The sequence below is a fragment of the Zootoca vivipara genome, chromosome 13, assembly GCF_963506605.1.
Source record: "Zootoca vivipara chromosome 13, rZooViv1.1, whole genome shotgun sequence".
In the NCBI taxonomy this organism is placed as follows: Eukaryota; Metazoa; Chordata; class Lepidosauria; order Squamata; family Lacertidae; genus Zootoca; species Zootoca vivipara.
The window spans coordinates 11,524,904-11,551,331 of record NC_083288.1 but is presented as its reverse complement, the minus strand read 5'-3'; the positions used below and the strand labels follow the sequence as shown (position 1 = coordinate 11,551,331).

Sequence of the window (26,428 nt, the reverse complement as noted above, 5' to 3'; positions counted from 1 at the left end):
CCCCCTGCTCCACTGCGCCACTCCTGGAAACTTAGAAGGTGACGTCCTGATCACCTTACAGTTCTTCCTTTGGTTAGCTCTCTGTTCCCATCCTGTTCTTAGGATCTGCTCTACTCTGCCAGCTTGTACTGTGTGTTCCTTTTTATCTGCCAAAAGAGTGTTACTCTGCCACCACATCCTGCCCATCCAACCTAGATTATAAGTGACATGATTCTGGCATATATATAAAGCTTGCTCATTACACTGTGGAAGACAGATGATGGGGGGGAAAATCATCCATACTGGGCATTCTTCGTAGGTCTTTTTTGTTAGCTTGAAAGAAGAAGTTGAGAATCTTCTCTTCAGGGGGAGGCTGACATCACATCCTTTCCACTCAGCAGGTCTTGCAGCCATCGGACCCGCCTCTGATCACTTCTGCCTTCATTGAAGACAACTTTCAAAAAGAGAAAATGGCCAGAATTTTTCCTCTCCTGTGGCCCGTCAGCCTGATACTATGTGAGTATGGTACCACTGCTGTGGGTCTTTTTACTTAAGCCACAATTGGTGGGAGGGATATACTTTGGATGTGATTCGGGGCTGCAGTTTGTCCAGCAAGAACTTTTGGATTTGTTTTCTGTGACTACACGGTTTCCACGCTGTATCACAAAAATTGCCCCAAATTACTGTAACTTTCCAAAGCAGGCTGCTATATGTATACAGTATGTTAGGGGATGGTGAAGGAGGAACCTGCTGTTAAGAAAAACAAATCTATAGTCACGTGGAGTTTGTTGCATAGTTCTTTTAATTTTTGAAATTAGGGGGGGGAAACTTAATTTAAAAACCCACAAATTTTATTTGATAGAAGTATCAAAACACCTATGTGAAAACATAGAGACTCAGTATAGTAAACATTTTTCTTATTTAGAACATTGCAAAAAACTGCAGTATAAAACAAACAAAATCAGATATCAAATGATACATTCTTAATTTCTTAACTAAACGTGAGAGACAAAGCAGAAAATAAATCGATTACGCATCGTAATGTATGAATAATAAGAAAAGGTAATAATCAAAAAAAGGATTGCCATAGCTTGCCAACAGGGCCATATAAATGAGAATAATGCATAACACATAACACATTTTGAAATGTTGTATTCCAATGGTTTATAAAGTTGGCTTCATCTCTCAAAAATGTATTAGGTGCACATCCTTCGCATTCCATTTATAATGTGAGCTTAATTAGAAAGGCTGTCTTCCAGCTCCTGTAATCCCGCTGCCATTTGTCAGAATATGTAGAGGATTTAGCACATGTTTGTGAGATCAAATATATGTATTTTAGGCCTGAAGGTTATCCTTTGTATGGTGCTCAACCATTCAAATCAATCATGACCACGGGTGACAAGGAGTTACCATTTTATATACAGTACAGTACATGAATTAACACAATCAAAGCTACTTGGAAATGTAAGGAATTCTGTTAAATTTATCAAGGAAAGGGCATCCCATTATTTTTAAGCAAAAGGATCCACACAACTACATTGTTCGGAAAGGACGACATGGCTTGCCCAAACATTTCCCAAAATGGCAATATTTTATTTTACCAATGAGAATCTAGTGTGCAACCCGAAATAAAATAGAAGGCCAAGCACAGGAATTTGCAAAAAGGGAACTGATTAACCAAAAAAAGAGAACCAAATAGACTGGATGCATTAAGGAGCAAATACAGTTAATAAAAGAAAACCAACAGAAGCAAATCCCTGGCTTAATGACACCCATCAGCCCCTTTGCCATATGCACAATATATTAAGAAGACAGTGTTATTGTTTTTCAAGAGCAGAAAGTGATTTGAGAGGAGAGGTATCGCTTCCAGTGAAATAGCAGACCGACCATTCATTCATTGCCTCATTTGTCTATAGCATAATCAGTGTACACAGGGCTTTACACCACGACAAAAAGATTACCCATTATTCCCCTCCATTCTACAGATTTAGGATGTTTTTGAAACACAAATCCCTGCAAAACCTGTAGTAAGAGTGAAGGTGCATGAGGGTATATATAAATGAGCAGCGACTACTCCTTCAAGCTACCTTCAACTATGGAAAAAACCACCGTCCATCTCCACTCTGAGAGTTGTAGCCAAATAAGTTCTACTTAAAGCACACCCATTAAAATTAAGGAAACGTAGGTGTGTTTTGTTCATTCATTTCAGTGGGTCTACTTTCAGTAGGACTAGCATTAGATTCAACTCTGGGAGCTCAGATGAAATCACCAGCACCAAGTACGTACAATAAATCTGGGAGAGGTGGATAATATTTAGATGAACATAGGTGCCAAGAGACATCTGTGGATTTATATATTTCAACACTGGCATGAAGCTTCATGGAGGAATATAATATATCTGGCTCCCAACAGGGTTTCCAGAAAAGCCAGATTGGGGAAGAACTGAAGCTCCGCTTTAATGAAACTGATTGACGTTTTTTAAACTGAAACTTCATTTCTTTTATGATATTTTAAAAAATTGCGCAAGGCGCCCTGAGCATTTCTCATAAAATGGAAGGGTGGGCTGTGCGTTTCCTGAATGATGAATAAATAGTCCTCTGAGAAATAATGCTCAATTCTTGTTGTGAGGGTGTAAAACAGGCATCCCCAAACTGCGGCCCTCCAGATGTTTTGGCCTACAACTCCCATGATCCCTAGCTAATGGGACTCGTGGTCAGGGAAGATGGGAATTGTAGTCCAAAACATCTGGAGGGCCGAAGTTTGGGGATGCCTGGTGTAAAACAACGGCCACATCCCGCATGGGTGTTCTCATGCTAAAGCCTATTGAAACCAGCGGATATAAGTGCCCTGACATCTGTGCAGGAATGTAGTGAGTTTAAGATAATTGCAACAAATAAAAAAGAGTACCAAATAATAAGCAATACATAAGAAGAAAATAAATTAAAATCATTGCATTGGTGGCCTATCTGAAGCTCTGGCTAGCTTAGAGGGCTCAGTGTCGGCCAGCAGACACCTTAATGGCTCTAAGTATTCATAAGTATATGCTTCACAGTCTTTGCTGTCATTCCGTAAACAGTAAATAACAATGCAGGGTTTTTTTGCTCTCCAGGCTGCTGCTGGTCCCAAGCCAACAGTATTGGGCAAATCAAGTTGACCGGTAATGTTCCCCAAGCCTCCAGAACTCCAGTGGAACTGAGATGTGAGCCCCACAGCAGAGAATTAATGGATTTAGGGGTGTACTGGGTCCGTCAAAACTTGGACCTCAGCACTCATTTCATCCTACGTACTTCTCCAAGGTCTAAAAGCACACCAGAAACTGTCAGAGGCTACACAGGATCAGCAAGTTATACCAGTAACACTTACCTGCTAAAAATTGCCAGCTTCGGGGAGGAGTATGAGGGCATCTATTATTGCCTTTTCTTCCGCAACCAAGCGGTCCACCTCAGTTCAGGCCTCAAAGTCTACCTGCCAAGTAAGTTTCATTCCAAGGGTTTAACGCCCACGGTCAGTGGTGTGTGTTTGGCTCACATTCCCCACCACACCAGCTGTTTTCCCTGCCCCCTTTTGAGAGGCGTTTTCCAGAATGTTGCTGTTTTGGGGAGGGGGTAGTGGGATTCAATCACATCCTGGTAATTTCAAGGTGTGCCGTTACAGTCGGCTGGGAGGTCTTGTGCAACAAACCCACTTCCCCAAAAGATCGTGCTTTATGTGATAAGGAAAGTGTCAGGAAAGTACTTGCTTTGATCATCTAGCCCGGGCATCCCCAAACTGCGGCCCTCCAGATGTTTTGGCCTACAACTCCCATGATCCCTAGCTAACAGGACCAGTGGTCAGGGAAGATGGGAATTGTAGTCCAAACATCTGGAGGGCCAAAGTTTGGGGGTGCCTGATCTAGCCTTCCTGCAAACAAATCAGACTGAAGGCCCATTAAATAGCCAATGTCATCTAATCTCCCTACATACAAATCAGAATCCAGGTTGTCTGGAAGCACCCTTGGTGTCTCCTGTTTTAGAAAGCCTTGCCTCTCTAAGCTTCTTGCCCTTGGCTATTTATTGCTCTTCATCTGGATAATCTTGAAGAGTTTTCCCATTTCTTTCAGCCCTGCTCCCAGGGTTGCTTTCCTTTCCACCTGATACTACAGAATCGAGCCATTTCTGTCTTATTTCTGAACTTGGTAAGGTGTCTGATTCAAGAGAAGTTCTAGTCTGGCCTAATAATAAATAAATAAATAAATAAATAAATAAATAATTTACCACTTATATTCCGCTCACCCCAACCACTCTGAGCGGCTTCCAGCACAATAAAAGCACAGCAAAATGTCAAACATAAAAAAAGCTTTTAAAAAAAGCTTTTACTTTTAAAGCTTTTAATCTTTAAGAAATTAGTGTATTTTAATATTTCTGTTGGAAGCCGCCCAGAGTGGCTGGGGAAACCCAGCCAGATGGGCGGGGTATAAATAATAAAATTTATTATTATTATTATTATTATTATTATTATTATTATTATGCCTTCGAATGTCTGAGAGCCAGTGTGGTGTAGTGGTTAAGAGCAGTAGACTCGTAATCTGATGAACCCGGTTCACTTCCCTGCTCCTCCACATGCAGCTGCTGGGTGACCTTGGGCTAGTCACACTTTTCTGAAGTCTCTCAGCCCCACTCACCTCACAGAGTGTTGTGGGGGAGGAAGGGAAAGGAGAATGTTAGCCGCTTTGAGACTCCTTAGGGTAGTGGGATATCAAATCCAAACTCCTCCTCCTCCTCCTCCTCCTCCTCCTCCTCCTCCTCCTCCTCCCCCTCCTCCTCCTCTTCTTCTTCTTCTTCTTCTTCTTCTTCTTCTTCTTCTTCTTCTTCTTCTTCTTCTTCTTCTTCTTCTTCTTCTGAAAGTTATGTAGTTATTTATTGGTTTGACATCTAATGGGAGGGCATTCCACAGGGCAGGAGCATCTACTGAGAAGGCCTTCTGCCTGATTCCCTGTCACTTCACTTCTCACAGTGAGGGAACCGCCAGAAGGCCCCTGGAGCTGGACCTCAGTGTCCGGGCTGAACGATGGGGATGGAGATGCTCTTTCAGGTATACTGGGCTGAGGCCGTTTAGGGCTTCAAAGGTCAGCACCAACACTTTGATTTGTGCTCAGAAACTTACTGGGAGCCAATGTAGATCTTTTAGGGCCGATGTTATGTGATCCCGGAGGCTGCTCCCAGTTACCATTCTAGCAGCTGCATTCTGGATTAGTTGTAGTTTCTGAGTCACCTTCAAAGGCAGCCCCACATAGAGCTCATTGCAGTAGTCCAAGCAAGAGATAACCAGAGGATGTAACACTCTGGCAAGACAGTCTGCGGGCAGGTAGGGCTTCAACTGGTGAGCCAGATGGAGCAGGTAGACAGCGGCCATGGGCATAGAATTACGGTAACTTGTGCCTCCATGGACAGCCATCGTTTGACATTCACACTTCTCTGAATTTTGCAATGCAATTGTCTGGACAATGACAATGCATGTGCTAGGGCAAGCATCCCCAAACTGCGGCCCTCCAGATGTTTTGGCCTACAACTCCCATGATCCCTAGCTAACAGGACCAATGGTCGGGGAAGATGGGAATTGTAGTCCAAAACATCTGGAGGGCCGAAATTTGGGGATGCCTGTGCTAGGGTGAAATGTGCATAAAAAATGCATATACAGTGGTACCTCAGGTTACAAACTTAATTCGTTCTGGAGGTCCGTTCTTAACCTAAAACCGCTCTTAACCTGAGGCGCGCTTTCGCTAATGGGGCCTCCAGCTGCTGCTGTGCCTCTGCCGTACGATTTCTCATCCTGGGGCAAAGTTCTCAACCCAAGGTACTACGTCTGGGTTAGCGGCGTTTGTAACCTGAAGTGTCTGTAACCCAAGGTGTTTGTAACCCGAGGTACCACTGTATTGGTGAAAATAACATACAGTAGTACCTCGGTTTACAAACTTAATCCATTCAGGAAGTCTGTTCTTAAACCAAAACCGTTCTTAAACTGAGGCACGCTTTCCCTAATGAGGCCTCCCGCTGCTGGTGCCCTTCCACTGTTCGGCTTTGATTCTTAGACTGAGGTAAAGTTCACAAACCGGGACACTACTTCCTGTTTTGCAGAGTTCGTAAACCGAATCATTCATAAACAGGGCTGTTCTTAAACTGAGGTACCACTGTACATGTGTTAGATTAGGGGGAACTGATTTGCACAAATGTGTATATTGGGAGAAGTTTGTACTAAAATGCTGGTGAATTTTCATGAGCATCTTTTAAAAATACACATACACCAGCAGATTTGGAAACGAGGAGGAAAGAACTTAAGAGTGGAAAAATGAGAAACTGAAATTGACAGATTCGTCCATCTATAGTCCTTAGGCAGATTGCCACCTGTCCTCTATAATTTAGGGTTGTCCCATATTTGAATGTAAAATGCTACGTCCTTTATTGACGCAGTTTCATCCTGTATTTCAGGTGTCCCGTCCCCCCATCCAAATACGTGTTTGAAATGGAATATGAAAAGTCATGTATTTAAGCTTTGCGAAGCCATGCACACACAGGTTTACAAATTCTTGTGTGTGTGTATGTGTGTGTGTGTTTGCGCGTGACAGATTTCAATCCTGTTAGACCGTAATGGATTTCTTTGAAGTCACTTTGGCACCAGATTATTAAAAATAATAATAATTGCCCCCCCCCAACCACCCAGTATTTTGCCAGAACAATGGTGGCAACCCCATTATTATTACTGTATTTTAATGTTTGATGGATTTCTGTATTTTAGAATTTCTGTTTTGTTGGAAGCCGCCCAGAGTGGCTGGGGGAACCTGGCCAGATGGGCGGGGTATAAATAATAAATTATTATTATTATTATTATTATTATTATTAGGCAGGGATTGTGGAGCCCACTTCCCAACCAAGCCCTGAGCCAGTGTAAACATGTAGGAAAAGTCTTCATCTTTGTTTTCTTTACAGAGGCTACCACCATCGCACCCAAGGTTTCAACTCCCAGTGAAAGACTTACAACAACCATGAAATTCCCACATTCTACAGCCTCAGGTATGTTTCCTTCTCCTTGCTACTCATTTGGGTCATAACTGGCCCAAAAACAATAAGAAGTGTGTGAGAGTGAGGCCCTGAGATGTGGCTGGACCATCAACTTCCGTCATCAATCAGAACTGGCCATACTGGCAGGGGCTGATGGGAGGGAAGTCCAGCACCACCACTTTGGCTACTCTGGTATGTAAAAAGATATAAAGCCACTTTTATAACCAGTGCCACATATAGTTTGGGGCATGGTCCCAAAAGCGAAGGAAGCAGGAAGATTGCTGAAGCTAACTAAGCAGGTCTGCTTAGATTCCCCGGATGCGGGGGGACCATCTAGTGATCTTTGAGGTCCCCTGTGGAAGAAAGGTGGGTGGAGATGCCGAAATTCCAACGGATCAGAAAAGAATATTTATGTATGCTCAGATGTTAATGGCCCAGAGAATGAAGACAAAGTCCCTACCATAGAAGAGTGGCAGATTAAGTTGATGGATTATGCCGAAATGGCAAAAATGATCAGAAGAATTGGAAAATAGGAAGACCAAAATTTTAATAAGGAATGGGAGGAAATTATGGTTTATCTTTTAAAAAAACATTATAAACAGCTAAAATCATTAGTAGGATTGGAACAACACTTGTACTTTAATGGTGAATTTTAGATTCCGGTATTTATCTACTTGCACTTTGATGTGCTTTCGAACTGCTAGGTTGGCAGGGAAAGGGACCAAGCAATGGGAGCTCACCCTGTCGCGGGGATTTGAACCGCCGACCTTCTGATCGGCAAGCCCTAGGCTCAGTGGGTTTAACCCACAGTGCCACCCGCTGTGGGTTAGACCACTTAGATTTTAGGTACTGATAAAATTGGTTTTTCACATTAAATTTTTACAGTCACATATAGAACATACAACATAAAAACAAGATTCCAAGGAATCTCCTGGACTTCCCTCCTCCCCTTTGTGGGTCCTATAGTTAATCATTTTCTGCATCTTTTATAATAATCCAAATCGTTTACATCTCCATTGTGTCCAAAATTCACCCTTAAACTACAAGTGATACTCCAATTCTACTAACGATTTTAACTGTTTACAATGGTTTTTTTAAGATTTTCCCCATTCCTTATTAAAATTTTGGTCTTCCTGATTTCTGATTCTTCCAGTCATTTTAGCCATTTCGGCATAATTCATCAACTTGATCGAGAATCTTTCACTCTCAGTCATGAAACAGTCTTAGTCCAGATGGAAAGTGTGACTGAGAGAGTGATAGAGTCACAGTCTACACCAGGCACCCCCAAACTGCGACCCTCCAGATGTTTTGGCCTACAACTCCCATGATCCCTAGCTAAGAGGACCAGTGGTCAGGGATGATGGGAATTGTAGTCCAAAACATCTGGAGGGCCGAAGTTTGGGGGTGCCTGGTCTACACTCTCCTCTTAAATTCAGCTTCACTTCTTCCCATTCCCATGGAAACTGTGTAGGTCAAATGACATCATTTCTTTGACCTTGCAGGTGGTGGGCAACTTCCAAGAACTCGCCTCGTGTAGATAATTAACATAGATAACTGTTTTCTGAGAAGAAATGACCCAGCTTTACAGCAATGCCCAACAAAACAACAACTCAGGTTTCATATATTTCAGTGGGACCTAATTGAGTCCGAATCCAACGCAAAGTAAATAGCCAGCCCCTGCAATAAACACACAAATTGTTCAGCTGTGCTTTGAATCTTCTGCCTCGCTGCTTTTAATATGAGAATTTCAGTACAGTAAATGCGTTGGGGCAAGTCAGCCCTCCCCGCATCCCGCCAATGAAGTGAAAGGAAATATTGAAGTATTGGCTAGAAATGATCTCAGCACAGTGATGTCTCTAATTTGGCAACAAATTAAGGACCATCATGAGGGGTCAGCTCAATGGGCACAGCATTCAAGGCTCACAGTTCAGCCGTGGGTTGGCTTTGTTTTGTTTGTTTTTAGTTTTTTGGTACGTTACTTTATTTTCTGCCGTGTTGCTGTATTACATTGTTATGAAATTGCATTTGCACTGTTGGATTTTTAGATGCCTTCCTGTTTTCTTTGTTGCACACTGCTTTGAGTACGGTTCTTTATTTGGTGGGAAAGCAGCATGTAAATAAATCATGGATGGGTGGATGATGGCCAACTATTGCAACCCTGCTGCTCTGCTCCTCACTGCTACTGGTTCCAGTTGTCCAAGTGAGTGAGCATGAGGCATGAGACTGGCCACTATCAGAGACTTGAGGCTAGCCACTCAGGGGTTGGAAATGGGAGAGTTGATGGACCTTGGCTTGACCCAGCAAGGCATGTTATTGAAGTGATTTTCTTGTGCAAGTATAAATTCTTTGTAGGAAAAAGTGTGCACAGCATTGATAAACAGTCATGCGTGCCAAACTCAGGTCATTATATCTTTCCATGTCTACACACCTCCAAGTCCAGTAAAAATGTCCCCTTAAATGCTCGCTTTCTTGTGAACTCAATTGCAAATATTGATTAGAAGTACTGTATCTTCTTTGGCGATCACTCGTAGCTGACTAAGATTGTCTTCCATAAGCACAGTTTTGACAGTGAGCCCGTAAGTGACTGTGGAGGCCAATTCTGGATCCACACGTCCTTCCACAGTAAGGACATAGGTTTCCAGGCAGGAGTTGATCATGGTGAGGGTTTGCCAAGTGTGCCTTCCTCTTAGCACCTTTCTCCCTTTCATCCTGAGTTCGAGCGTCTTCAAAGCCCATGACACCTTTGGCAAAGGCTGTTCTCGAAATGGAGCGCTCGCAGGCCAACGTTTCCCAGTTGTCAGTGTTTATACTACATTTTTTAAGATTTGCCTTGAGAGAGTCTTTAAACCTCTTTTGTTGACCACCAGCATTACGCTTTCCATTTTTAAGTTTGGAATAGAGTAGTTGCTTTGGAAGACGATAATCAGGCATCCGAACAACATGACTAGTCCAACGACGTTGAAGAATCATTGCTTTGACACTGGTGATCTTTGCTTCTTCCAGTACACTGGCATTAGTCCGCCTGTCTTCCCAAGTGACGTGTAATTTTTTTCGGAGACAGTGTTGATGGAATATTTCAAGGAGCTGGAGATTGATTGGAAGTATACCTGCAGATGTAAAAATATACTTAAAGCTGGAGTGCTAGAATGTCCCTTACTGTGGCATTCGAGAAGGACAGTGGTCCTCCTCCATGCAGAAGGGGTAAGTGAAGGTTGAGCACCGTGCTGGCAAATGGATCACAGAATAGCACCAGGGAATGAGAAGCCCCGGTCAAAAACTGGACAGCTATAAATCACAGGTTTGTTACTAGCTGTTGCTTTAGGATTCATTTCTGGTGTGCTCTTGTTTCTGCTGGGCAGATCCAGATGATGATGTGATGTTCCCCTGTGAGCTGTACATTTGGGCCCCCTTAGCAGGTGGTTGCTTCCTTCTGCTGGTCATGTTGGTGATCACCCTGTCGGTGTGCTGTGGTAAGATAATTTCCTTTAAACTCTGTTGGATGGCAGCACTGGGGTAGTAGGGTCACTTAAAACTAGCTGGGAACTAACTAATTTAAAAGGCCTTGTTTACCATGGCAGCCCTTTATAATCTCCTGGGCATTTTGTTTCATAATAACCGGGGTACCTTTTTTTTAACAGAACATGCCTGCTTTCTCTCTTAATAACTATAGCTCTCTCATACATTACTGGATTTGTAGGGCTCTGCAAAGGGAGGCAGCCTAGAAAACAAATCTCTCTCTATTTCTACACACACACACACACACACACACACACACACACACCTTTTTCAGAATTCTGGTGAATTAGCAGATGTGTCCACAAATGGGTTACAGACTTATTATAAGCATTTTTAAAACACTGATCAAGAGTTGGGTACAGGAGTCAAGCAGTAGCAGAGATAGAACAAATTTTGTGATGCATTGATACAAAAGCCTACTTCGAGACCCGTTTTTCACGACACCAAAATTTGCCTTTAAAAAGGATGGATGGAACACATGAAGTGGACACCATCTATCTATCTATCTATCTATCTATCTATCTATCTATCTATCTATCTATCTATCTATCTATCTATCTAATTAACTGCATACAGTATATAAAGTGGGCAAAGTTGGGCAAAGTTTTCAAGCCTGCAGCGAATCTCTTAGACCAGAGATTTTCAACCTTTTTGAGTTCAACGCCTCCCTTGACCAACTACATTCTTTCTGCGGCATCCCTGTGGGGCTCAGGAGCCCAGTTAGCTCACCCCTGCCTGCAAAACTGGCAGCCTCTCGCCCTTTTTTGAACATCCTGTGGAGGGTTCCCTCAGCCTCCTCTCCTCTCCCCTCTCCTTGGGAGTCCTCTGGGCAGCTGCTTCTGCTGCCCCTGGTCTCTGAGCTGCCCGCCCTGCCCCAAAGAGAGGCGCCTCCCCACACTGCCCCACAGGGGCCTGGAGACACACCATCAAAACTAGGAGAGCTTTTACAGCCCTTTACTTAATCTTTTCTAAGAGCGATGATATTTATTAGTTGAATTGTCCCATAGGTTAGCTAACCTTTAGTTTAAACAACTATAGTCTTATCTTGGGGGAAGTTTGTCTCCGACTGCTATGTCATTTTCAATTCTTTTCAGAGCTTACAGCTCCTGTTTAGTTTTGATTATATGGAAACCTCAACCCCCCCTTCTGAGGAAGCAGATATTTTCCAGTGAAACGAGTCACTTAGCCGGCACCTCGTCAAGGTTTACTTTATTTAGAGGTTATTTTGAGATATTTATGTCTTCTCTATATCAAAGTATCTTTTGGAACATTTAAACCTATTATGTTTCTTTGAGTAATCATTGGTTGAGTTTTAGTTTGATTCACCTCACCAACATCTCGTTTCAGGGATTTAGCACGGCATAGTTTTGTTTTTGCGCTGATTATACATTTCCGTGATTGTCCATTCCCAACTGCAAGGACTGGCTGGCTGAGCTACCTTGCCCGCTTGCTTGCATACTCTGAGGCCACCTCAGCTCCTGGCAACCAGCACCCCCTGACCAGCCCCAGAGGCACCCTTAGCCTGCGGAGCTTGTAGGGCTGCTGCAGCAAATAGCTGTGCAAGCCTTTGGGAGGCAGAGATGCAAGAGGGAATCAGAGAGGGGGGGAAGGGAAGAAAGATAGAGGCCAGTATTGCCCGCGGCACCCCTGACCATTATTCAAGTCACCCCAGGGTGTCATGGCACACTGGTTGAAAGCCACTGCCTCCCCAGACTGATAGAAATTCCTGTCATAATGATATGAGCCGAGGCACCTAGAATCTCTTGCATGAGGAAATTCAGCAGCAGAAAGCCCTCTTCCTTCTGCCTCTCTCATCCACAGCTGAAAAAAGTGATTTTATATATACATACGGCTCGAAAATACAAAATGAGGAGGTCACCAAGCACTGCATCATTTAAAATATACTAATAAAATAACTTGCACGTTTCTCTCCCCCTCCCAAATGAATTGAAGATCCTAGGAGGAGGCGACGGCATTGCAGATGTAAAAGGTGAGTCCTCTCCAATCAGACATCCCGTCACATTAAATTCACAATGCAATCCTAGGCACACTTGCGATGGATAGGTGATAAATTCAGTTCACTTCACACTTAAAGGGGAACTTGCGCTTTGAGAACCCCCCCAAGCCCACTCCCGAGAAATAAAGACACAAGGACACAGAGATTAAAGTTAATGTTGGTGGGCGAATTTAGGGCACAACTTTATTGAGCGGTATTGGCTTAGGCACTGGCAAGCGAGACTATAACTGACTTCCTGCCCGCTTTGCTGGAAGTCTAGCAAGGGTAAACTCCTGAAGAGGTAGCCCGGCCGCCGTGAACCAACCATAGCTGCCAAGTTATCCCTTTTTTAAAGGGATTTTCCCTTATGCTGAATAGGCTTCCTCGCGAGAAAAGGGAAAACTTGGCAGCTATGGAACCAATTCGAGCACCTCGGGGTTCCCCGGGTCATAGTATGGCCCTAGCCTCTCTGCGGGCTTCGGACAGGATCCAGACCCCTGGATTCCTTTAGCAGAATGCACTAAAGCATGGAGGGGCAAGTGATGGCCACACCTCCCCTCCCCCACACACTGCTATGCCAATGCCTAACCACCACATTACAAAGTTGTGATGATTGCTGAGAGGTAGGTGAAAACCAAGTGGCCGAGCCAATCTGCCAAATGGGAAAATTCCTACCTGGCCCCCATTCAAAATAGGTGACCGAATAGAGTCCAAAGCAAGGCCAATGGGTCAGCCTAAAGGAAGGGAGGGAGGGAGGGTGGGAGAATCGCGACGCGAGGCAAAAGGGGCCGAGCTAGCCTCCTGCCAGAGTTTAAATCGTCCCGGCGATGCCCCCCAAGAGCCACCGGATTGGTGGCTCTGGTGGTGGGGTGGCCGGGACATTCATTCCCCCAGCAGGACGCAATCCCGCCCACGCTGAGGGGAGGGGGTGCGCTCGGGGGCCAGAGCACAAGGCGTTCCTGCTGGAAGGCGAAAACGATTTACCAAATTCATGTTTGCAAAGTGAAGCACCGCTCCACTTTGAAATTAACACTTGCCTGAATTCTGCGATGCAGCTCTTCAGCAAAGTATTGTGCACAAAAATTGCATATACTACAAATAAGTAAATAAATCATTGCATACCTTGACAGGAATTGCAGCTCCTAAATTTTCAGTTACTGGATGCTAACTTTTGGCATTGGCAAGATAAAGACTCGTGCCTCCCGGATACAGTACGAGGCTTGATAGGCCAATATATGGAAAGGAATGATGCCCTTTCACCAAACTCGTTTGCTGAATCATGTAAAGACTCTGCCGTATCCTTACTTAAGTCTTTGCTCCCTCTTCTTTCTAGGCCTCTGAACGGAACCAATGGGACAGCCACTATGTCACGCTTGATCAACTAACAGCAGGAGGACATTTCAGCCGGATTTTCTTATTGCACTCTCACTTCATCATACCTTCCAACCTTGCCAAAAAAGACTCTTGCATGCTCATAATGGCTCTGTGCTCCCATGCCAAGGAGGAATGCCTTTGCCTTATAGCTTTGCAGGAAACTCTTATCCACCTGCTGTATGTATGCTGGGTTAATTTACTTTGCCTTGACCTATCTTGCACTAGGAAACTGCAAGTTTAAGGTGGAGATCTTAAATTGATCTTCATCTCACAAACCTTGGCTGTCCTCAGGATAGAAAAGCTGCAAAGATGTTCAGCCAAATCTGCGGTCTGAATAGGCAGCGTTTAAGGGAAGAAAAATGGAGCAACGGACTGCTGCTTAGGATCTGCGCAGGTGCATTTATATACATTTTCATACTAGACTTGTTGCAGCTGTCCCCTTCTCAGATCTTTGATGCCTAGCGACTTGGGGGGGAGGGTTGAAACCCAAAGAACTCTGACGCGTGCCTAAGAACTAAGAAACTGTTGAAACTGTTGATACTAAGAAACTGTTGAAATCTCCCCTCTCCCCAAACATCTCTCCCAAAGACTAAGTCCGGACAGCGTGTGTTAGCACCGCTGTAAACCACCAGAATGCCTATATTACGCAAATCCAATTGAAAACACACGTAAATGTAATAATAATAATAATAATAATAATAATAATAATAATAATAATACTTATACCCCACCCTCCTCAGCCAAGACCGGGCCCAGGGTGGCTAACACCGAATATAAATACATTCAAAACAAAACAAAACAAAAAACCCCAAATAATAGGCCAAACACAAAGTTATTTACTAGAACTACTTCTCAAAAATTAGATACTTCTCAAGTGGTATGTAATTTTTGAGAAGTAGTTCTAGTAAATAACTTTGCGTTTGTTACTATATGGCAGGCATGTCCAACAGGTACCGTTTCTCATATTTTAAGACATGCCCATAAAATAAGCCATAGCAGGATTTTTAAGCATTCAAGGAATATAAGCCATACCCCGAAAATAAGACATAGTGATAGGGGCAGCAGCAATGCCGGCCGCGGCAGGAGGAGGAGGAAAAAAAATAAGACATCCCTTGAAAATAAGCCATAGTGTGTTTTTTTGAGGAAAAAATAAATATAAGACGTGTCTTATAATATGAGAAACACGGTAGATCGTGATCTACTGGTAGATCACTGGATGTCTGTGGTAGATCACTGGCAGATCAATGGCTCCCCCCAAAGAAGCTCAACAACTTTGGGTTGCCAAAAAATGTCAACATTTTTTCCCTGAACCCCCCCCCCAAAAAACGGGCCTTCTTCCTCCCTAAAAAGCTCAACTTCACCCTGAACCCAAAAAACAGGGCTTTCCTTCCCCAAAAAAGCTCAACAACTTTCACCTGAACTCCCCCCAAAAGGAGTAGATCACTGCCAGTTTTTAACTCTGCAAGTAGATCGCAGTCTCTTGGGAGTTGGCCACCCCTGCTATATGGCCTATTAAGTTTACGTGTGTTAGCACCACTGGGCACCAGAAAACAGGAACTGCATCTGGCAAATAGGGACAGCTGGAGTCTACGCAGTACAGTACAAGCGAAACCATTTCCTGTCCTCCTCTTTTGTGCCTTGCCATCTATACGCAAACCGTGCGGGAGCATCGCTATGGTCGAGGGGTGCGACGTTTTCCGCATCCCTTTGTTCTACAACATTTAAAAATAAAGCCCGAGAATTTCTTTTCGTCATAGAATCAAAGCGGCCTCTACTTAATGTAACTGCTTCTTCAGAACCACAACCATGAACTGAAAAGCAAAACTTTGGGCAGAGGGAAGAATGAATAAGTGGCGTTTATTCAGCCTGTGGGCTTCTCTTGGACATAGAGTTGGTCGCTGTGGGAGCAGGGGGCTGGACTTGGTGGGTCATTGGTCTGAAACTGCAGGCTCTCCTTAGGTCTATCCAGTGGGGGTTCCCCCCCCCCACAGCCAGAGCGCAGTTCCGGCAACTCAGGTGAGCACCATTGCAGACCAGCACCGACCCCCGTTTCTTGTCTTTACATACTTCTGAGAAGCCCAAAACAAATATTTCGTCAAAACGGATGCTGGCCAGTGTGCGCTAGTCTTCTCTCTCTCTCTCTCTCTCTCTCTCTCTCTCCCCACACACACACACACACATATATATATACCTTTTCTTTAATCTGTCTCCCGTGTAGCAGCGGCAGGCTTTAAGCTTTCCAGTCAGGAACTGTCATGATTTCAGCAGAAGAAGAAGAGTTTGGATTTGATATCCCGCTTTATCACTACCCGAAGGAGTCTCAAAGCAGCTAACATTCTCCTTTCCCTTCCTCCCCCACAACAAACACCCTGTGAGGTGGGTGGGGCTGAGAGACTTCAAAGAAGTGTGACTAGCCCAAGGTCACCCAGCAGCTGCATGTGGAGGAGCGGAGACGCGAACCCGGTTCCCCAGATTACGAGTCCACCACTCTTAACCACTACACCACACCACAAAATCAGATTGCCTCAAAGCTTCCTTTGTGCCCCCCCCCACCAGTAATGCTAGTTTCATTTTTGGGTTATGGCTAAAACTAAGGCCCTTTTATGTGGCAGGCAATCCTAACACATAAATGAGGCGATGGGACATCATTTTAGGGGCGGTTCCCCCGACCACACATGAGACTCAGCTATACCGCTGCAAATAAAAACGTTTTAAGTGTGTTTTAAGTGCAATATACAATGTGATACTAGATGACGATGGTGAGCCTTTTGGAAAATTTGATGTTTTTTTTAAAAAAGCATTTTCATAACATTTTTAATACGTGTGTAGACTCCACCATGGTCACATAAAAGGCCTTAAAGCAGTTGGGGGAATACACTGCTAGATTGGAAATGCATTTGTTTCATACAAAATACGGTGCAAACAATGAAATCAAAGAAACTTGGTTTAACAAACTTTTTTTTTTACTCATTACCAATAACAGTGTAACAATATACATCATCTGTAAATATAGTTAAGCCTAGAAGGCTCTACCCATTTATCACCCCCATGCATTACATCTTTCTCATGATAAGCAGGGAGCTGCCATAATAGAGTCTCAGTTATCCATGCTGAACACAGAAAAGAATTTTATCTGTGATACAGTGTCTAGAAAAGCACACAGCAATTCACTGGAACATGCTGTACACATTTAACACGCCCATTTGCATCATTTCCACGATTGCTTTCTCGATCCTGCCAGCTCCATGTTGCTCTTAGCTGTCAGTTCTAATGAATGCCCTCAGGCTTTGCTCTCCCTCAAAGTAAGGAGGAAATGTTTGCAAAACAAAACCTTTATGTGTAATGGCTACTATTATTGGGGATATTTGGGGAGGGGTGGGCTGGGCTGGCAAAATTAAAGGTGTGAGAACTGCAGTTTAAACACGCACTATGGTGCCCTGAAATTACAGTTCTCACAAACCAGCCGGGGTTGTGGTTATGAAAAGCCACTTCTGCTTCTCCTGCAGTTAACAAGATGCAATTGTATAGTCTCATTTTCGAAAATGCCGAAAGTGAAGCCATTTGCTAACCTTGAAAGGAGAAAAAGGCTCAAGTCCTACTCCTTGCTGGATACAACAGAGCAAGTAGACAAGGGGTTATTTGCATGCGCTATGCAGGAAACCCAAAACATCTCATTCATGAGTCTCCATGAATTATTAGAAACGTACAAATGCATGGACGCAATCACATAGCATCAACCATGCTCCTTGCTGATTTGAGGGAGAGCAAACCACACTATCACCTGGGATCCACTAAAATCACGTCAGTCATGAAATTTTGGTATGAAGACACCAGCCGTTATAGTCTTAGGCAGGCAACCAACATGGACTTTGGGGAGGGGAGGATGAAGCAGAAATTGTTGGCTGTAAGCCTAACAACTTAGGTACACCCAAATCCCACTGAAATCGATGGGCCGTACACATGTGCGTAGGTCCACGGATATTCTTGCATTAAAAAATTCAACTTGGGTAGACCGTAACGCTACCGTTTTCAAAGTTTTCTTACATCACTTTGAGTACACATAGGCATTTGGTATGCTGAGGTTCACAAATATGCAATTCCCTTCCATGTTAAAAGCAATTTCACTGAGACTATAAACCCGCACAGAAAATATTATCGCTGTCGTTATTTTCATCAGTTTCCCCTAGAAGTGCAATATGGATAGAAGTCGCTTATTAAAAGGTAACGCAGAGGCATATTTTCCTTCCTCTGGTTTTCCTGCGTGAGTAAAATCGGCTTGCCTTAATGTAATCTGCAATGGTAGTGACCATTCGCTAGGTTCCAAAGCCAAAAGCACACAAAGATCTTTTTCAACATTCTTCTGTGTAGTGCATTGTGCTAGTGCATTTCTAATATCTTAGTAGCCAACCAAAGTTTGGTGCTTTGAAACGGACCCGGCACAAAGCATTGTGCCGCCCGAGCAAAGCAGATGATGTAGCTCCGCCACCTCTTCATATGCCGGGCTCCTCTGCCTCCATCTCCTACTTAGAATTTCATATGGGGACTCATAATTCCCTTTGGGGTCACCTTGCCCGTGTCTTCCTCCGAGGAACAGAAGGCCCTGGCGTGGAGTGAGCCCTGGCGATCACCTGTAAACGCTACTGCTTTTGCAGCAGCGATTCTGCCTGAAATTTTACCATAATAATTCTGACAACTTTAAGCAGGTGTTCTCTGGGGTTTACCCCCTTCCTCGCATCAAAGCAGAGCCAATCCAAATAGCCCCACTGTTACTTTACCATATTAGCAAAGTGGCAGAGCTCTCCTGGAGCCCTAGGCATCCGCCACAGGGCCAGAGATGGCAGCTGGCTTGCCAATGGTAGTAGTGGCAGCCGTGGTCAGCCTGCCAGACAGCTCTGCAGGTGGGTGGAAGCAGTGATGGATGGGCTGCAGAGCACTGTTCCGCTGCCTCTCCCAATCTAGGACCCGAGGCAAAGGGTCCACCTTGACTAATGGGTGGGCCAGCCCTGCTTTTAGGTCGCACAGCAAATAAATCTATTATTTCATCTATTGTCAGGTAGCTCCTTTGTCCTATCACAGGACAATGTAACAAATGCACACGAGAAATTTGTCACAGTGCGCATCAAGCTTAGAAGTGCGTATTCACTTCGGCTCTAATCTGTAGTAGAAATGTGTATTAGTTAATCTAGTGTCGCTTTTCCCAGGAGAATCCAGAGCAATGTAAGCAGGCAACAAAACCCCAAACGTTACTCTCCTGGTGCCTCCCCTCCCAGACTACAATTCTCAGGATTCTCTAGGGACAAAAGTCAAACTAGGTAAAGTGTCTCGCCTTTGTCATAACAAATTTAAGAAGAAAAAGTAATATTAGCCGTCAGGGCACAGTCACAAGCACAATGCTCTTTAATGCAGAAGACATATTAGTTACTAATAGGGTGGAGGCCTAATCCTGTGATCAGCAGGACACACAGAGTTATTTACGATTACTGGAAGATGTTCTTTTCCCCATCTCAACTAGGAACATTGTCAACAGTTTATTTGGTTTCGATAACTTTATAAATAATGTAGCTTATCATGTCTAGCAAACTGTACAGCAACATGACACTGACGTTAAGTACAAAGCTTAGGTTATAAGACTAAAAAAAGCTGGAGAGCAAGTATCCATTGACAAACGTTTCTTTCCAGTCCAGAGTTACGTTTATTGAATACTCGCAGCTACACAAAGAGCTCTCAGTCAGGAAATCAGAAGTGATTTCTAAATCAGAAATGGTTTTGAACTCTGTTATATATTCATGTAGTTTATATATATATATATATAAGCACATTCATTTGGAGTTCTATTTAAAAGCTGGAAGGGGGGAAAAAATGCTCAACAAAAAAAAATATCACAGCTTTGGGTTGGGATAAACCAGTAAGAACAGAAATACAGGTATGTCTATAACCACTATTCAATTTATCAAACCTTTTTCCAAAGTTCTCTTTTAATTATTTACACTCTTAAGGAAATAAAAACTTTCCCCACACATTCATCTGACAGGGTGATAAAAGCAGGGCAAATATTAGGCCTATACGATGCTTGTGGTTTGTGTCTGCTTTTAAAAAGAGAAGTCACCATACAATTGAGTACAAAACCCTGCACTGAATGACAACTGCTGGTGTCGTATCTTGATCAGATATGGAGACCAAGGTTAAGAGTAGAAGCCCTATAACAGATGTTACTTCTGCAGCTTTTTTCCCCAATCTGTATGTCTGCACTAAATGTGGCAAAAATTTCTGGAGCATGAGGCTTATACAAAACACGGGAGTCCTCCTCGGCCTGTACAGCATAAAATGGAGCATTTGTCTGCTTTCAGTCTTCCAAAACACACAGATAAAACTAGACAGCGAATTGTGTCCTCAGAAGAATATCTGTTTGGCATCTCCAGGACTCTGTTCCATGGGACAATAGGGACATTTTAATCTGAAAACAAAGAAAACGTTAGTTTGTTGCAGAACGTAAGAGCAGAGAAGGGTCCTGATGGATCAGGCTAAAGGCCCACCAACTTCAATATCCTGCCGTCACAATGGACAACCGGTTGCCCGCAGGAAATTCACAAAAAGAACCTAAATGCAACATTCAGTAACTTCACCTGGTGTTCGGAGGCTGACAATGGATACAGAACATGATCATCATGAATTTGTCTACTCTCTTTAAGTCATCCAAGCAGGTGGTCATCGCTACTTCTTGTGGGAGTCAATTTCCATGCATAGTCTTACACAGTTCTATAATGTCCCGCTTTATTCTGAACTTTAAAAACCTCCAAATGTTGTAACCTTTCCTCGTTGGGGTGTTGCTCCACCCCTTTGATAACTTTGGTTGCCCTTTTATGAACCTCCTAGCTCTAGAACAGGCATCCCCAAACTGCGGCCCTCCAGATGTTTTGGCCTACAACTCCCATGATCCCTAGCTAACAGGACCAGTGTTCGGGGAATATGGGAATTGTAGTCCAAAACATCTGGAGGGCCGAAGTTTGGGGATGCCTGCTCTAGAATATCCTTTTTGAGGTTGAGGCATCCAGAAATGTACATAGCATTCCAAGCGCGGTTGCATGTCAGGTTTGAATATCCCTGTTATGGTATTTGCCCCTAGCATGGAATTTGCTTTGCTCACAGCTGCCGCACAGATGTGGGTCGACATCTTCCCCAAGCTATCCAATATCTAAGGTCTCCATCATGGTCTACAAAAACCACAGAGCCTAGGGCTTGCCGATCAGAAGGTCAGCAGTTCGAATCCCCACGATGGGGTGAGCTCCCATTGCTCGGTCCCAGCTCCTGCCAACCTAGCAGTTCGAAAGCACGTCAAAGTGCAAGTAGATAAATAGGTACGCTACAGCAGGAAGGTAAACGGCGTTTCCGTGTGCTGCTCTGGTTCGCCAGAAGCAGCTTTGTCATGCTGACCACATGACCTGGAAGCTATACGCCGGCTCCCTCAGCCAATAATGCGAGATGAGCGCCACAACCCCAGAGTCGGTCACGACTGGACCTAATGGTCAGGGGTCCCTTTACCTTTAACCTTATAAAGATGCCAGAGGTAAAACTTGCTTCCAACCATCTTGCAATTATGAATATGAAAGTTCAGTAGCAAATTTAATTTTTGTCATATTCCATGTTCCCCTCTACATAGTTCCATCCTGATTTCAGACATCATATGCTGGTATATTGGAATGTATAGCTGGTTATATATTGTGAAGCTGAAAACCAGATATTGCCCATTCCATACTTCATCTCCCATGCTACATATTCAGTCTCAAATAAGTAAGAACTGTACTTACTTGCTGCCATTAAACATTTTATTTAGAGCATCTCTCGATATAATATGACCGCAAACCAACTTCATAGGTGGGTTATTGTCTGTTGTTTGCTGACGAAGGATGGGGCAGGCAAATATTGAATGATACCAACACTTTTTACCAAGGTCCACTTCGATCTGTACGAAAGCAAAACACTGTCACCACCTAGTTTATGTTTATTTAATAAAATTTATACACCGCTTGACTGCAAAAAGAAAGAAAAAACCTCAAAAGTGGATAAAAACAAGAAAAATCAAGAATACAACACTTTAAAATATACAAAAAGTTAAACTACTAAAACAGATTAAAATTCACACCAGCATTTCACTGGGAAATATCCATAGCTGTTCTATGTTGCCCTGCCACAATTAAAATCCCAATAAAGTATTGGAGGGAAGTCTTACAGTAGTATGAAAAGAGTTCTTCATCATAGTCAGTGATGCCCAAACTTGGCCCTCCAGCTGTTTTGGGACTACAACTCCCATCATCCCTTGCTAACAGGACCAGTGGTCAGGATACGTCATGGATCGGGGCAGGGTGGGTGGGGGGATCACAGGAAAGAACCACAGCAAAGCGTGGCCGGGGCAGCTAGTTCCTTATAAGTAAATTAACACCACCACACTGCATAATGAAGAAATGCTTAGCTTGCTTTCGTCGGTGAACAAAATAATTGGATGACACTCTGGATACACAAAGCTACTCACCGGTAGTTCATCTTTCTGATTCCAAACCCCAGTACACTGTCTCTGTTCAATCACAGCTTTTATGTTAATTAGAGCTGGCAATGCGACACAACCTGCTGAAAAGCTGGGGACAGAACAATATTTTAATGTCAAACATTGCCTTAAAAAGGAATACTTCCACTTTTCTATTTCAACAGGAAAGGGGGGGGGAATAGGCTCATGTTTTGAAGAATAAAATGTCAAATCCTGGCACATATGCCTTATTTACACACATGAACTATACTTTTTTTAAAAAAAATAAATGTCCAGTAACACTTTAGAGACCAACTACCCTGTGGTAAGTTTGTTCTGGGTATAAGCTTTCATGTGCATGCACACTTCTTCAGATACACATGCACAGACATTTCATGCATGCACACGAAGGTTATACCCAGAACAAACTTAGTTGGTCTCTAAGGTGCTACTGGACAATTTTTTAAATTTATTTTGACTGCGTCAGACCAACACGGCTACCTACCTGAATCTAGACACATGAACTATGTATGTACAATAGTTCATGTATGTAGAAACATGAGCAACTTTTTAGTGCCAATAAGCTCATATGCAGATGCCAAGGATGGGGTCAGAAAATGTCACGGAATTCACTTCTGTGACAATCGTTTCCAGCTTTCTTTGCATAAGCTGACCATTTGGGCATCACAAAAACTCGCTTTTCTAGACAAAGAGTACTGGTGAAGGCAGATCTGTATAGATTGCCGGCAGCCCTCTCAAGCCATAAAATGGCCTTTCAAATAGTCCAGAAGTATACGAAAGACAGAGAATAGCATTGGTTAGAAATCACTGGAAAAGCACATGTTGCAATTTGTTTTCATTTAGTCCAGCAATTAACTCAGAGCATAATGGGGAGCATTGGACCCCCAATACTATTTCTGTTAATTTGACACGGTTAACATTAAGGGGCTTGCTGCCGCTTTCTTCCTGAACTGACAAAGTGAACTTCTAAAAGCGTTGATTTTTTTCCCCATGCTAAACGCAACAACTCCCCCTGGTGGTGCTGGTTCTTATTTGGGGGTATGCTGTACTGAGCTCTCTATACCAGGCATCCCCAAACTTCGGCCCTCCAGATGTTTTGGACTACAATTCCCATATTCCCCGACCACTGGTCCTGTTAGCTAGGGATCATGGGAGTTGTAGGCCAAAACATCTGGAGGGCCGCAGTTTGGGGATGCCTGGTCTATACGGTACTTGTTTAGTAAAATAGAAATTTTGTTCAGAAAAAAAGTGAAGACTCTACAAATAACCTTTCAGTATTGCTTCATTTGGTTTATTTGTGTATTTTATAGCCTTCCCATTTAGTCAAGCTATCAGAGCAGCTTAACTATATTCAGGAACAGAAGAAGAGGAGGAGGAGTTTGGATTTGATATCTCGCTTTATCACTACCCTAAGGAGTCTCAAAGCAGCTAACATTCTCCTTTCCCCTCCTCCCCCACAACAAACACTCTGTGAGGTGAGTGAGGCTGGGAGACTTCAGAGAAGTGTGACTAGCCAGGCCAGCAGCTGCATGTGGAGGAGCGGAGACCCGGTTCCCCAGATTACGATCTCCCGCTCTTAACCACTATACCACACTGGCTCTCTGAGCCCAAGAGAGCTTTATAGCAGGCATCCCCAAACTGCGGCCCTCCTGGCCTACAACTCCCATGATCCCTAGCTAACAGGACCACTGGTTGGGGAAGATTGGAATTGTAGTCCAAAACATCTGGAGGGCCGAAGTTTGGGGGTGCCTGCTTTAATCCCAGGCATGTCTACTCTGAAGCAGAGTTAAACTGGGCTTACTCCCACAACTCTTTGTATTAACAATTATGTCAATTATGTCATGTTCTAAACTCTCAAAGTGGCTTTACCTGTAGTATTTACCTATAGGTTTTTAACCTTCACCTTGGAGGTTTTTAAGCAAAGGTTGGATGGCCATCTGTTGTGGATGCTTTAGCTGGTATTCCTGCATTGCAGGAGGTTGGACTCGCGTCCCTTTCAACTCCACAATCCTAAGATTCTATAATTTCAGCAAACCTTACAACAACCCCGTAAGGTAGACCAGCCATTACCATTCCCTTCCCAACACTGGAGCTATTGGGCCACGGTGTGTGTGGGGGGGGGGGGCGGATATTGGCTTCCTCAAGACTACCTATAGATTTACAGCCATTGATTTGTAAAAGAGGATTTGCATGCTTATCCTAATACAAGGAGAAGGAAAGTAGCATCGAAGGAAGTACTGTACTTTTCTGTGTATAAGGCAAGGTGTTTTTCTTTAAAAATTATGCTAAAAAGTGGGGGTCGTCTTAAGACATGGATAGTGCATAGGGTGGACGTTTGATTGGTTGCTCCTGTGGCTGTGAGCAGCTATTGCACGTGTTATTGGTTGCTGCATCAATGGCAGGTGTTGATTGGCTGGCGCTGCGGCAATTTGGTGGGTGATTGGCAGCTTCTGCCGGTGAGGGGACAGACAAGAGGCGGATTTTGCGATGCATGCGGGTGAGCAATTTTCGGCAATCCCCCCTAAAAATAGCTCAGCAACTCTGGGTAATCCCCCCCCCATAAAAAAGTTCAACAACTCTGTGCCATCTCCCCCCTTTTCTTTGAGTCCCCCAAAATAAGAGGCATATGATACATGGGGGCGTCTTATACACGGAAAAAGTATGGTATGTGGAAGAAATCTCTGTATTCAACGCTGCAGTCTGTCTGAAAGAAACCATTTCCAGGTGCCACATTATGATTAAGCATATTTCCAGTCCTATCTCCATGGAAGGACTTTAGGGAAATCTGTATTCCTAAGATGCCAACGACCAGGTGAGGTTTAGATAGCCAAATCCTTAAAATGTATCTAGCATGAAAGCAGCCATACCTAACACTGAGAGGTGATTCAACCGAGAGTCCCAGCAGAGCGCAGGCATCCCTTGTAAAGATGTCGCAGATGTCCGCCCACTGATTTGCATCCAACAAATGGACATACGGAGAATTTTCAATTCCTTGCCTCAGGTACACTAGGCTTCCCATCAAAACCTGAATATCTGTGGAAAGTCAGAAGAGCTGTAGTTTAGGTATTCCATTATTTATATATAAGCCAAGGAAAAATAAACGTACGCTTAGCACATATATGCACAACCTGAAGATACATACAGAGAGGGAGAGAATATATGAATGAGAATATAATAACTGGCAAATCAGAAAGGAAGTCAGGTTATTTACAACTGTAAATAACCAACTGTAGTTTATCATGGCATTTGAACCAAGCCATTGATTTGAAAGGGTTCTGGTTCTGTGCCTTTTAGAGGGGTCAGCAAACTTTTTCAGCAGGGGGGGCGGTCCACTGTCCCTCAGACCTTGTGGGGGGCCGGACTACAGTCACACTTCGGTTTAAGTACGCTTCAGTTTGAGTACTTTCAGTTTAAGTACTCCGCAGACCCGTCTGGAACGAATGAATCCACTTTCCATTATTTTCAATGGGAAAGTTCGCTTCAGGTTAAGTACGGAATTCAAGAATCAATTACACTCATACCTCAGGTTAAGTACGCTTCAGGTTGAGTACTCCGTGGACCCGTCTGGAACGGATTAATCCACTTTCTATTACTTTCAATGGGAAAGTTCGCTTCAGGTTAAGTACACTTCGGTTTAAGTACTCTGCGGACCCGTCTGGAACGGATTAATCCACTTTCCATTACTTTCAATGGGAAAGTTCGCTTCAGGTTAAGTACACTTCAGGTTAAGTACAGACTTCTGGAACCAATAGTGTACTTAAACCAAGGTACCACTGTATATTTGGGGGGGATGAACGAATTCCTATGCCCCACAAATGCATTTTAAATAAAAGGACACATTCTACTCATGTAAAAACACGCAGATTCCCGGACTGTCCGCAGGCCAGATTTAGAAGGCGATTGGGCCGGATCCGGCCCCCGGGCTTTAGTTTACCTACCCATGCTTTATAGTGTGTGCTTGTAAAATGGATTGGACAAACCTGCATTCAA

At 43.7% G+C, this 26,428-nt stretch overlaps 2 protein-coding genes across 4 annotated transcripts in view; one reads left to right on the top strand and one right to left on the bottom strand.

Moving 5' to 3' along the window:
• The first annotated feature begins 240 nt into the window (after positions 1-240).
• CD8A (CD8 subunit alpha) lies at positions 241-14,810 on the top strand. Its single transcript, XM_060282310.1, has 6 exons — positions 241-495; positions 3,089-3,451; positions 6,942-7,025; positions 10,373-10,483; positions 12,483-12,519; positions 13,859-14,810. Exons 1-6 carry the CDS (start codon positions 450-452, stop codon positions 13,908-13,910), a joined length of 693 nt encoding a protein of 230 aa, XP_060138293.1. The 5' UTR covers positions 241-449; the 3' UTR covers positions 13,911-14,810.
• The window catches only part of RMND5A (required for meiotic nuclear division 5 homolog A), a 29,125-nt gene continuing 17,494 nt past the window's right edge, over positions 14,798-26,428 (bottom strand). For all 3 annotated transcript variants that reach the window (XM_035135572.2, XM_035135574.2, XM_035135573.2), the window contains exons 6-9: positions 25,306-25,471; positions 22,427-22,529; positions 21,705-21,859; positions 14,798-20,353 (exon numbers count right to left, since the gene is read on the bottom strand). In XM_035135572.2, coding sequence (XP_034991463.1) covers positions 20,290-20,353; positions 21,705-21,859; positions 22,427-22,529; positions 25,306-25,471 — 488 coding nt within the window. In that variant the 3' untranslated portion in view covers positions 14,798-20,289. The remainder of the gene's footprint in view (positions 20,354-21,704; positions 21,860-22,426; positions 22,530-25,305; positions 25,472-26,428) is intronic.